Source organism: Eulemur rufifrons, chromosome 7, assembly GCF_041146395.1.
Source record: "Eulemur rufifrons isolate Redbay chromosome 7, OSU_ERuf_1, whole genome shotgun sequence".
NCBI classification, from domain to species: Eukaryota; Metazoa; Chordata; class Mammalia; order Primates; family Lemuridae; genus Eulemur; species Eulemur rufifrons.
Genome location: NC_090989.1, coordinates 251,474,330 through 251,486,559, shown reverse-complemented (window position 1 = coordinate 251,486,559; position 12,230 = coordinate 251,474,330). Strand labels below are relative to the sequence as shown.

General features: G+C 52.5%; 1 protein-coding gene across 1 annotated transcript; it reads left to right on the top strand.

Moving 5' to 3' along the window:
• Positions 1–194: 194 nt before the first annotated feature.
• Positions 195–7,275, top strand: MYORG (myogenesis regulating glycosidase). Its single transcript, XM_069476522.1, has 2 exons — positions 195–279; positions 3,466–7,275. The coding sequence occupies exon 2, from the start codon at positions 3,539–3,541 to the stop codon at positions 5,687–5,689; it is 2,151 nt and encodes a 716-aa protein (XP_069332623.1). The 5' UTR covers positions 195–279; positions 3,466–3,538; the 3' UTR covers positions 5,690–7,275.
• The last annotated feature ends 4,955 nt before the right edge of the window (positions 7,276–12,230 follow it).

Sequence of the window (12,230 nt, the reverse complement as noted above, 5' to 3'; positions counted from 1 at the left end):
GAGCAGCGGGAGGACGCGGCTAAGGGGCGGAGCCTCAGTTATGCGTGGTAGTATGGGAGGAGGGGTCTGGCGCCAGGGGCGGGGCTGGACTGGGAGGCCGGAGGCGAGACTGGACGGCTGGGCGTGGCCAAGTAGCCTGAGGGCGGGGCCCAAGGAGGGGCTCCGCTGCGCCCAGCCAGGCAGCGCCCCGCGCGGCGCCGTGGCAGCTCAAGTCCGACTCGAGCGGAGGGAATCTGCTGGAGGTTCCTTCACCCCGACTTCTGCCGGGCCGTCACTGCCGTGAGTGAGCCCAGAGGGAGGACCTGGGGGTGGGGGGCTGCTGAGGGAGCAAGATTCCTGAACTTTCGCTCCCACCGATGAGTGGGTGGAGCGAGCCTGGACACCTGGGCCCTTCCTCCGGGCCGCGGTTCCCAGCGGGAGACGGGTACTTTGACCTCAGTCTGCCCCTTCGGACGGTGTAGCTCGGGCGAGGTGCTACGGGTGGGTGTGGAGTATTCCAGGTTATGTAGGCGCAGTCACCCGATCCCCGCAGATCAGGTTGCCAGGCAGGGGAGGGAGATGAGGCGGATCAAGTTGCCTTTGACATTTCCATCCCCCTGGGAATTGTGTCCAACTAAGGACTACAGCTTGGAATGGCCTCCCCCCAGTTGAGCTGGGCGGGGCCCTCCCCTCAGACCAGACTAGGGGTTGGCAGCCAGGACTGAGGTTGAGTGTGGAGTGGGGAAAGGCTCCGCAGAGGCAGAGCCCAAGGAGGCACGCCCCGCAGACCCCACCTGCTGTCCTTAGCCTGTGGTTGGCCAGATGGCGGAGGCGGCAGATTACAGGGGTCTCTAGCGCCACTGCTAACACTGGAACCACAGAGTTCCTCCCCCACAACCCTGGTACCAGATGCCATTAAAATTGCCCTCTTTCCCGCCCCTAAGAGGCCTTCCTGGTCTGCCTAGAGCAAGCCGCAGCACCAGCCCTTGGAAAGACAGGCCTCGCCACACCCACGTCCATCTGATGGAAGCCTCTCAGCCACACAGCTTCTTTTCGCTGCATTCAGGCAGCCAGGTCAGACCATTATCTCCCATCTCTCAAAACTCATGCTGTGGAGGGTTGAGCTAGGATTTTAGATCCAGGCAACCTTGCTGCCTGGCTGACTTCAGACAAGTCCCTTTTTCTGTTTGGGCCACTGTTTTCTCATCTGTCAAATGGGCACTGTTGCTATGTTTGCTGCTCCACATTGTTAGAGTTGCATGCTGTGGTGGCATTTGGGAGACCATAATGGTGCCTGAATGGAATTGGTGCCCAGGCCTGTGGGCTCCTGTCCTTCGTCAAAGAACCTCAAAATCCTAAAAAGTTAAGATTCTCAGAAACTAAGTGTTGGAAAGGGCTTTTTAAAATCCACCTTGGTGATCTCTTCATGCCTCCTATCATAAGATAGGCTGACATAATGAAAGTTTTGAGGATGAGAGAGTCTCTGTCCTATTGAGATATGGACCCTCTCCCCTTATTCACTTGGTGCCCAGAATGGGGCTTTGGTTGTCTTGAATGAGTGAATATAAATGTACAGCAAGTTTGGCCTGAGCCACCAAAGGTCTTCTTTGGGTTCTGCTCAGCTTGAGGGCATCAGCTAAAGCTACCACCTGCATTTTCCAGAATAGTTTTTCTAACTTGCACCTACAGGAAGGGGGAGGAAAGCTAAGTTGTTGTGGGCTGAGAGGAAGGGAATAAGAGGCTGTTCCATAACACCTAGGACTGACAAGCTTAGGCAGGTGGGGGAGGGAGCTCTGAGAATGAGGCTCTGAGCTGGCACCTTAAGGGAGCAGCTATGGGTCGGGGTGCTGTGTATTGATATCTAGGATCAAACTTATGATCCGCACCTGGCATTTTTCATAGTCTCTGCATGGGGGATGTGAAGAACCTAAGTAGTTCCAGCATCTCCTTGGAAGTCACTGGGGACTTAGAGACAGACACTGGCATCTGGGAGCAGACTAATTACTGTTTGCCAGTCTCCCTCTCTTCTCTCCCCAGCTGGAGCAGTTGGACAGTTGGCTGGCTGGCAGTGTATATGCCTGTGTGTGCACCTGGCTCATGCTATTTCTTTATTGGACTCTGCCCTGAAGGGTGGGATAAAAAGGATCAGTAGCCTTGAGCAGCAGATTGCAACACGAGTCTATGTTTCCCTGCAGTCATATGTGGATATTTAGCATACAGTGTGTGAGTTTATGTGTGCCGTGGTGAGTGTCTGATCCCTGGAGAGCTGGTAGGGGGAGAGGGGGCCCTGGCCCAAGTTGGGTGGGTGAAATCTCCTGAAGCAAGTGGCCTGAGGGATTTAGATTGGGGAGGAAATGAGCTTGGTAGTCACAGGATAGGCCTGGCTGGAAATGGAATCAGAATGGTAGCTGAGACCACGTCATGCCTCGAGCCTCAACTGCAAAGCAGTTTCATCATGAGGGTCATGAGCAGCTCTCAAAGCTAGGGATAGACATGGTTTGATAAGTGCTTTAGAAAGATCACTATGGTTTCTGCGAGTAGAAAGCAGTGGAGGGAAAGAAGTTGGGGGCAAAGAGGCCTATTGGGGGAACTGTTGCAATAATACCAGAGAGACGTGATAGTGCCCAAACTAGGGCAGGGGCAGCAGGACAGTGGGTCAGTGGTAGAGACAGAGCTAGAAAGTAGCTGGCCCACAGATGTGGTGCTAGGAGCAGAGCAGAAAGGTGGGCAGGGCAATGAACTTGGTGATGGATGGCAGAGAGCAGGGTGGAGTCTGAGGGCAAAGAGAGGCAGATCTGAGAAGTGACCAGCCCCCATGTTAGGCTCCTGACTCCAGCCCTAATGTCTAAACCCATCTTTTCTCCCTCCAAACCAGGCCCTGGGACAGAGTCTGGCTTTGAGTGTCTTCTTTCATGTCCAGATTTCATCTGGCTTCTGACTCAAGATAAGATCGCATGCCTGAGATATTCCCTCTTCCTCCCTGTTCTCTCTCTCTGGGGACAGGGAAGCTAACCTACTGCCATGTTAAAAGTCTCAAGGGACTGACTGGACCATTCCCACCTCTCTCACTGTGGCCAACCGTACCTCTAGGAGACCAGGCCATCTCTAGTTTTCTCCCCTTCTCGTCAGCCTGAACTGCTCCCATGTGTGATCCAGGGAGGCCTGACTTAATCTGTGATCCAGGACAGCTTCCTGATCCTCTCTGGGTTTGTTTCTCCACCAGGAAAATGAGGATGCACACCATCTGCCATTCACATGCCCCTCTCCATTCATAGAGTCCTAATTCTGTCAAGCATTGGTGCCCAAGAGAAAGGGTGGGTAAGACACAGACAGACTGTCTTTGTAAGAGTCTCATCTTGCCACTCATCAAGTCCTTAAGTTCCAGTATACACCTTCCCAAAGTATGCACCTCCTCTATCTTGCTAAAGCAAAGGGAAATACCATGGAATAAGAAAGCTTAGTTCCATCTCTCTCTCCCCTTTTTAGACTTGGGCAGGCCAGGCTTAGATGAGCTTGGTCAGGTGGCCCCACTGCCCGCTCCTTTCTTAGCTGGGGACTAATGCCCCAGAACACTCAGGAGAAGAGCCAGGCCAGCCCCCGCCGCCGCCGCCGCCCTGGTTGCCAGGCAGACCAAAAGAGCCCCCAGGACATCGCAGTCACAGCTATGTACACGTTCCTGCCCGACAACTTCTCGCCCACTAAGCCCAAGCCGTCCAAAGAGCTGAAGCCACTGCTGGGCTCAGCGGTGCTGGGGCTGCTGCTGGTGCTGGCAGCGGTGGTAGCCTGGTGCTACTACAGCGCCTCCCTACGCAAGGCAGAACGCCTTCGCACCGAGCTGCTGGACCTCAACCGCGGCGGCTTCTCCATCCGCAACCAGAAGGGCGAGCAGGTCTTCCGCATGGCCTTCCGCTCCGGCGCGCTGGACCTCGACTCCTGCAGCCGAGAGGGCGCGCTGCTTGGCTGCTCACAAACAGCTGACGGGCGCCCGCTGCACTTCTTCATCCAGACTGTGCGGCCGAAGGACACAGTCATGTGCTACCGCGTGCGCTGGGAGGAAGCGGCGCCCGGGCGGGCCGTGGAGCACGCCATGTTCCTGGGCGACGCGGCAGCGCACTGGTATGGCGGTGCAGAGATGAGGACGCAACACTGGCCCATCCGACTGGACGGCCAGCTGGAGCCGCAGCCATTCGTCACCAGCGACGTCTACTCCTCCAACGCCGCCTTCGGGGGCATCCTCGAGCGCTACTGGCTGTCTTCACGCGCGGCCGCCATCAAAGTCAACGACTCAGTGCCCTTCCACCTGGGCTGGAACAGCACGGAGCGCTCGCTGCGGCTGCAGGCGCGCTACCACAACACGCCCTACAAGCCGCCCGCCGGCCTCACAGCGGCGCCGGAGCTGAGCTACCGTGTGTGCGTGGGCTCGGACGTCACCTCCATCCACAAGTACATGGTTCGGCGCTACTTCAACAAGCCGTCTAGGGTGCCGGCGCCGGAGGCCTTCCGAGACCCCATTTGGTCCACGTGGGCTCTGTACGGGCGTGCTGTGGACCAAGACAAGGTGCTGCGTTTTGCCCAAGAGATCCGCCAGCACCGGTTCAACAGCAGCCACCTGGAAATCGACGACATGTACACGCCCGCCTATGGCGACTTTGACTTCGACGAGGTCAAGTTCCCCAACGCCAGTCTTATGTTCCACCGCCTGCGCGACGCCGGCTTCCGCGTCACACTCTGGGTGCACCCCTTCGTGAACTACAACTCGTCACGCTTCGGCGAGGGCGTGGAGCGCGAGCTGTTCGTGCGTGAGCCCACCGGCCGGCTGCCCGCGCTGGTGCGCTGGTGGAACGGCATCGGTGCGGTGCTCGACTTCACGCGCCCAGAGGCCCGCGACTGGTTCCAGGGACACTTGCGGCGGCTGCGCTCTCGCTACGCTGTGGCCTCCTTCAAGTTCGACGCGGGTGAGGTTAGCTACCTGCCGCGGGACTTCAGCACCTACAGGCCGCTGCCCGACCCCAGCGTATGGAGCCGGCGCTACACTGAGATGGCGCTGCCCTTCTTCTCGCTGGCCGAGGTCCGTGTGGGGTACCAGTCACAAAACATCTCGTGCTTCTTCCGCCTGGTCGACCGCGACTCGGTGTGGGGCTACGACCTGGGGCTGCGCTCGCTCATCCCTGCGGTGCTCACCGTCAGCATGCTGGGCTACCCGTTCATCCTACCCGATATGGTGGGCGGCAACGCGGTGCCAGAGCGCACAGCGGGCGGCAGCGATGTGCCCGAGCGCGAGCTCTACATTCGCTGGCTGGAGGTGGCCGCCTTCATGCCAGCCATGCAGTTCTCCATCCCGCCCTGGCGATACGATGCGGAAGTGGTGTCTATTGCCCACAAGTTCGCCGCACTGCGGGCCTCGCTTGTGGCACCGCTATTGCTTGAGCTGGCCGGTGAGGTCACTGACACGGGCGACCCCATCGTACGCCCCCTTTGGTGGATAGCGCCCGGCGACGAGACAGCTCACCGCATCGATTCGCAGTTCCTTATTGGGGACACGCTGCTGGTAGCGCCGGTGCTAGAACCCGGCAAGCAGGAGCGCGACGTCTACCTGCCGGCCGGCAAGTGGCGTAGCTACAAGGGCGAGCTTTTCGACAAGACGCCCGTGCTGCTTACCGATTACCCAGTCGACCTGGACGAGGTCGCCTACTTTGTCTGGGCGTCCTGACCCTGCCCCGTACTTGGGAACCGCATAGCCCTAACCCCAGCCTTTATGCAGACCTTTAATGCTCCATCACACCTGCATCGTGTACCCCCAGGAAGTCCACACCTCTGTACTACCCATTAAGTGGGGCTGACTTAAATGTGCTGGAGCCAGCTGATGTGGGTGGGGTCTGGGGAGGGGGCACTGAAGCAACCTCCAGCTCCAACACACAATCCTAACTGTCCCCTTTCCCCTCCCCACTCACTCCAATCTGGAGAAACCTCGTCCTGGGATGGAGGCCAGAGAGCTCAGAAGAAAAGGGTCAGCTCTCTTCCTGTTGTTACACATGGTCAGGTTTTAAAAGCACAAAGTGAAACCTCTCGCTCTGTCTTGGCCTTTGTGGCCATCTTTGTCCTTCTGAGGTGGGGGCTTGATCTTCTTTAAGGTCCCAAAATAGCCCCCACCACACTTAGAAAGTGTACATTCTTGGTGTTGAAAATCAGGCCCTGAGTTCCCAACACTGGCTTGAACTGTGGCTGATTTGATCCCACTCCAGATAAGGAGAAGGGATAGAGGTGTTTGGCCAACTGAGAAGGAGGCAAGAGGTCCCCTCCCAGGGAACAGGAGGACTTGGCTCAGCACAGAGCCATCATCAGTGTCCCCTATTTGTGAAGAAATTCCTAACACTACGCTAACCCATCTGTGTACATACATGGGCTCAGCCCTGAGCCAGATGTACCTGTTGGGTACAGACTTGCAGGGCCATGCAGGCCAGACTTGGTGCCTTTGCTTAAGAACCCTTGTGTTTGTGTGTGTGTGTGTGTGTGAGAGAGAGAGAGAGAGAGAGAGAAAGAGACATACACCCGGGTCCCTGACCTACAGAATGAACACAACATCCCTGAGGCTGGATAAACCTAGAGGAAGGGGCATGGGGCAAATTTGAGGCTCTGATTGTTGAGCTGGCCTCCTCCCAGGTGGTTTCCCTGGGACTCTGCTAGGAAATAAATAGCCCTTTCAGGATTCCTCAATTGCCTTACTCCCTGCACATGTGGCAGGGTGTGTCCTAGAAGGGAGTGATGTTCTTATTCAGGTGGTGTGTGCTTCCGAACACAAGCTACACGCACACACTGACATCTGCCAATACACATACAGGGTAAGGTCTTTCATCTCAGCCATTTGCACTTTCTAAGAAGAGCAACCTCAGCCAGATGAGTTTTTCCTGACTTTGCAGTTGAGTCTGTAGAAGAATGGCTTGTCAGAGGTGGGAGGTGGGAAATAGGGTGGAGCTCAGCTTCCCTCAACAGCTCTGCCAGAAGAACCAGTGACCCACCCCCTAGAGAATGTATCCCTTTGCCTACCCCTTTACCCGCTTTATTTTCTCACTATGGAAAATGACTGATGAAAGCCTTGGGGCCCTCACAGATGCTCATCTCGAATGTCGATTCTATCACTTGTCTACCAGCTGTGTGACCTTGAACAAGCTGCTTAGCCTAGATGAGCCTTGGTTTCCTCCTACGTAAAATGGTGATAATAATGCCTACCTCCCAGGTTGTTGTGAGAATTATAAGCACAGATATATGTAAAGTGCCTGGCACAAAGTAGGTGCTCAATAAAAGGTAGCTATTATTATTTCTTGTTCTCTGGCTTAAAAACGATTATTCTTCCAAACTCCAGTTCCCAGCCCAAATGGCTTCCTCTGAACCCACCTGTGACACCCTTCCCCCAGCCCTCTGCACACAGTAACCAGTTGAGCTCTGATTTTGTGACCCAAAAGACACCGTAGTCCAGGAGAAAGGCAAAAGGAGAGATACATGAAGGTAGGATGTCAGGAGGCAGGATTTCTGGGTTTCCAGGAGATGGAGAGTGAATATAGTTAGTTTCTCTCCTTTTTGTCAAGAATGTCTACTGACTACCAATTGATACTGATGAACATCTCCAGGCCCTAGCACCCAGCCATGTGTTGTGGAATAAGTGTGGAACACCCAGGTTGGGCCCTGGAAAGTTCTCCAAATGGCTGGAGAGCATGACTCCCACTTGAGTGGCCCACCAGCTTTCTATGCAACCTGTAACCAGCTTATCTAACCTTAGTTTTGTCTTCTTTATTTATTTAGAGGCAGTGTTCCCTCTGTTGCCCAGGCTGGAGTACAGTGACCCGATCATAGCTCACCATAACCTTGAACTCCTGGGCTCCATCAGTCCTCCTGCCTCAGCCTCCTGAGTAGCTAGGACTATAGGTGTGTGCCACCATGCCCAGTTAATTTTTAAATTTATTATAGAGATGGGGTTTCACTCTTGCTCAGGCTGGTCTCGAACTCCTGGCCTCAAGAGATCCTCCTGCCTCATCCTTCTGAAGTGCTGGGATTATAGGCATGAGCCACCACACCCAGCCTCTTCATCTTTAAAATGGAATTTCTAGGCTGGTCCCAGTGCAGTGGTGTTTACAACTAATTGATCACAACCCATTACAGATTCCTTTGTTCCTTCTTCACTCCCACTGTTCCACTGGACTAGCCTTAAAATAATAATAATAAAGTAAAATAAATAAAATAAAATGGAATTTCTAAGCCCAGCATGGTGGCACATGCCTATAGTTTCAGCTACTAAGGAGGCTGAGGTGGGAGAATTACTTTGAGCCCAGGAGTTTGAGGCCAGCCTGGGCAACATAGCAAAACCCTGTCTCAAAAAACAAAAAAAAAAAAAAAAAAAAAAAGGAATTTCTGAGTCATTAAGATGTGTCTGTAAAGCACTTATGCAAAAATTGGCAAAGAGTAAGTGCTCAGTGAATGGTAACTGCTATTAACTCTTATTATAAACATAAGGAACAAAGAGAAAAAAGCTCTGGCTAGAACTTGTGCTGTCCAATATGGTAGCCAGTAGCCACTTGTGGCTTCTTAAATTTTAAAATTAATTAAAATTAAAATTGCCGATAGTCCTAGCTACTTGGAAGGTGAGGTGGAAGGATGGCTTGAGTCCAGGAGTTAAAGACTGGCCTGGACAACATAGTGGGACCCTGTCTCAAAAAAAAAAAAAGATGGAAAAATTTAAAACTAAAAATTCTGGCTGGATGCGGTGGCTCATGCCTATAATCCTAGCACTTTGGGATGCCAGGGCAGGAGGATTGCTTGAGCTCAGGATTTTGAGACCAGCCTGAGCAAGAGTGAGACCCCATCTCTACTAAAAATGGAAAAAAAAATTATCTGGGCAACTAAAAATAGAAAAAATTAGCTGGGTGTGGTGGTACACGCCTGTAGTCCCAGCTACTCAGGAGGCTGAGGCAGGAGGATCGCTTGAGCCCAGGAGTTTGAGGTTGCTGTGAGCTAGGCTGATGCCACAGCACTCTAGCCCAGGCAACAGAGCGAGACTCTCAAAAAAAAAAAAAAAAAAAAAATTAGTCTTTAGGCACACTAGCTGGCCACATTTCAAATGTTCAAAAGCCATATGTGACTGGTGACTAACATATTGAATAGTGCAGATTATAGAACATTTCCATAGTTGTGGAAAGTTCTATTGGACAGCCCTGGACCAAGCAGTGTATGCTATCTGAGATGGTATTAGGAGGAAGGAAATAATCTGTGAGGGTGCCCTGAAGGAGGAGGAATACCCTTTAGAAGGGCACTAAAGGCAGACAGGGGTGTTTTACAGCCTGGATGTGGAGGAAACACAGTACACACACCCTTTCTGGCCAAATTCCAGCAAACTGGCCCTTGGCTTGGGATCTGGTTTCTAGTCTGGCTCTGCCACTGACACCATTAATCACAAAAGCACAGATGAACAAACTGAAGCTCTGAGAGAGGAGGACGTTGGCCTGAGGTCACACAGAAAATTAGTAACCAAGGCTAGACTGAGCCTTGGTGTCCTATTTCCAGAGGCCTAGAATCTCAGACCCAGCATTCATCCACTCTTCAATGGCATGGCCCAGGCCTAGCATGTATATCTCCAATGATGAGAGCTGGCTAAAATGTGTCTCTAAAGCTTCCAGCAACAGACCTCATTCTAGGTCCATTGTATCTTTCCTTCCCCCATTGACACTAAAAAAGAGGGGTTCAAGAAATTGGAAAGGGGCACTGAAATGTCAGGACCCATAAGGAAATATTGGGTCTTGGAGATAGGGAGAGGGAAGGTTACCTCTATCCCTATTCCCCAGTGTGCCAGAGCCCCTGGCCCCTTCCAGCATTGTCCAGTCCCCTATCCTTACCAGGACCTCTTGTGCATTCCAAGTTTATCACTTTCTCTCTATGCACATGTGGATCTGGGGGGCCTGACCCTCCTCCATGGAGCTTCCAGCAGACTTGTCATGACCAGAATTCCTCATTGGTCTCTCCTGTACCCCTGAACTGGTAGGAGAGGTGATGCACAGGAATGAGGAACTCCCTTCTCCGGGGCTAATGGGGAGGGACTGAGTGGCCACTGCAGGAAGCCTAGGACTGGGGCCCAGGCTCCCATTCTGTGACCCTGTGTGCCTAAGAGTCTGCATCAGTTTCCCTTCCAATGAATAGAGGAAATGCTGAGCCCTAGCCAAGCCTTCTCTCTGAGTCCAAGATGGGGGTTTTCTGGGAGGGTTTTTGCCGTTATTCCCCAGATCTGGATTAGGTGTTTCTGACCCTGGATCTGGCTCCAGAGGAAGCCTTCCTCTGCTGTTTCCCTCACCAGGCACTCTGGTCCCTTCTCCCCTCCCTGAGTCCAAGACCAATGTTGACCTTTCCATCCGTTGGCCATTACCCCACAGCAGACCTTATCCATTCTAGCTTGCACCACTGCAGTGGCCTCCTAACTCTTCCCTCTCTCAGACCTGTCATTCAATCCACACAGCAGACAAGGAAATCTTTCTGAAATTTAATCGTGTCATTTAGAAAAACTCTAAGCTCTGGTGTTCAAGGCCTCTGAGATCTGGATCCCTCTCACACTTCCGTCTCTGTCTCTGTAAGGGAGACACACATACATACACAAGCATATTTTGAAAAGCATTTGAAGAAATACTACCTTCTGTTCTGGGAACAGCTGCCTGGGAACCTCTCCCTGCCAGCAGAGGTCTGCCCAGACTCAGACTTGAAGAAAAATGCAGCCGCAACTGGGTGGGTTCTTTTCCTGCCATTGTTCTACTCAATGGGGCTTCTGCTGACACCCTACCCTTTCCAGTACATACCCCAGCTCCCAAGAACAGCCAGCTTTTTATCCTGAGGCTAGTAATTTACTTCATCATGCCTAAGGATTTTCCAGCAGCTTGAGGGGAGAGAATACTTGGCCTTATGTGGCAAGCCCTGACTTTGGCTCAGGGCAGGATTAGGGGAGGTATGGGAAAAGACAGAAGACGAGGCCCAGTTCCTGGGAGCTCAGTCTGGAGAACAGGAAGAGATTGTGCCTGTATTCTTGCGCTGTTTTTCCCCTTCCAGAGGGCGCGGGGGTGGGGGGTGGGGGGGGGGGAGGAGGAGGCCCTTCCCCTCCCCAGGGAGTCTAGTTGAGAACTTCCTATTACACAATCCTGAGCAGGATGAGGGGTGGGAGGGGATGGGAAGCAGAGCTGGAGAGTATTGGGAGAAAGACAGAGAGCAGGTCTTGCTAGGTACCTATAGCACAGCCACAAGAGGGCAGCAGCGGCAGCGCTGGCGCCACCCTCCATCCCTCTTCTAGAAAAGAAAGCACAGGTTGGGCCAAGGGCTGGGTGGCCAGAGAGGTCGGTCTCTACTCCCCCAAATGAGGCCTCACCTGGTGTCCCATATCTGCATAGGAATTTCAATTGAAATTGTACCATTATAATTTCATTCCTTTAGTTCTTCAATTCAGCAAACAAGTGCCTTCTGTAGAGGTGTAAGTTAATGTTTTTGAAGGTCAAGAGGGTATTTTGGCTTTCTAGTGCCTCTATTAAATGCCCCTAGGAGGGGAAAACTTAAGACCACCCTGGGGGTGATGAGTTCATTAGATGCTTCTTCACCTTGGGTGGTAGAGGTGGTAGTGAGGAAAACAGCGGGAGCTCCAGGTGGAGCCTCTTTGATGGGAGTGGGGAAATAGGATGAGTGGTTATTAGGGAGAGCTTCCAGGAGGAGATGCTCTGGAGCTTGGAGGGCCCCAGATTAAAAGGGAAATTAAAGTCTCAGCCCCATATCTCTGTCTCTTCATAGTTTAAAACACACCCAAAAACAAGGAGGTAAACCACCCACTTCACTGCCTCCCACAATATTTACCCAGTTGCCTTCCCTATCACCCAGCCAGTAGGAGATGTGAATTATATCTCAACAAGGCTGTTATAATAATAAAAATGGAATGAAGTAGTGATATGTGCTACAACATGGGTGAACTTTGAAAACATTATGCTAAGTGAAAAAATCTGGACACAAAAGGCCATATATTATATGATTGCATTTATATGAAATGTCTAGGCTTAGATAGGAAAGTAGGCAGTGATAGGTAGGAACTAAAGGCTTTGGGAGTGGAAGGAATTGAGAATGATTGCTAGTGGGCATGGAGATTTCTTTTTGGGGTGATGAGAATCTTCTAGAATTAGATAGTGGTGGTAATGATTGCACAACCTTGTAAACAAAGAACCATTACTCTTAAAAGGGTAAATTTT

Coding starts and splice junctions, on each gene's coding strand:
- MYORG (XM_069476522.1), top strand. CDS start 3,539: ATGCCCCAGAACACTCAGGAGAAGAGCCAGGCCAGCCCCCGCCGCCGC.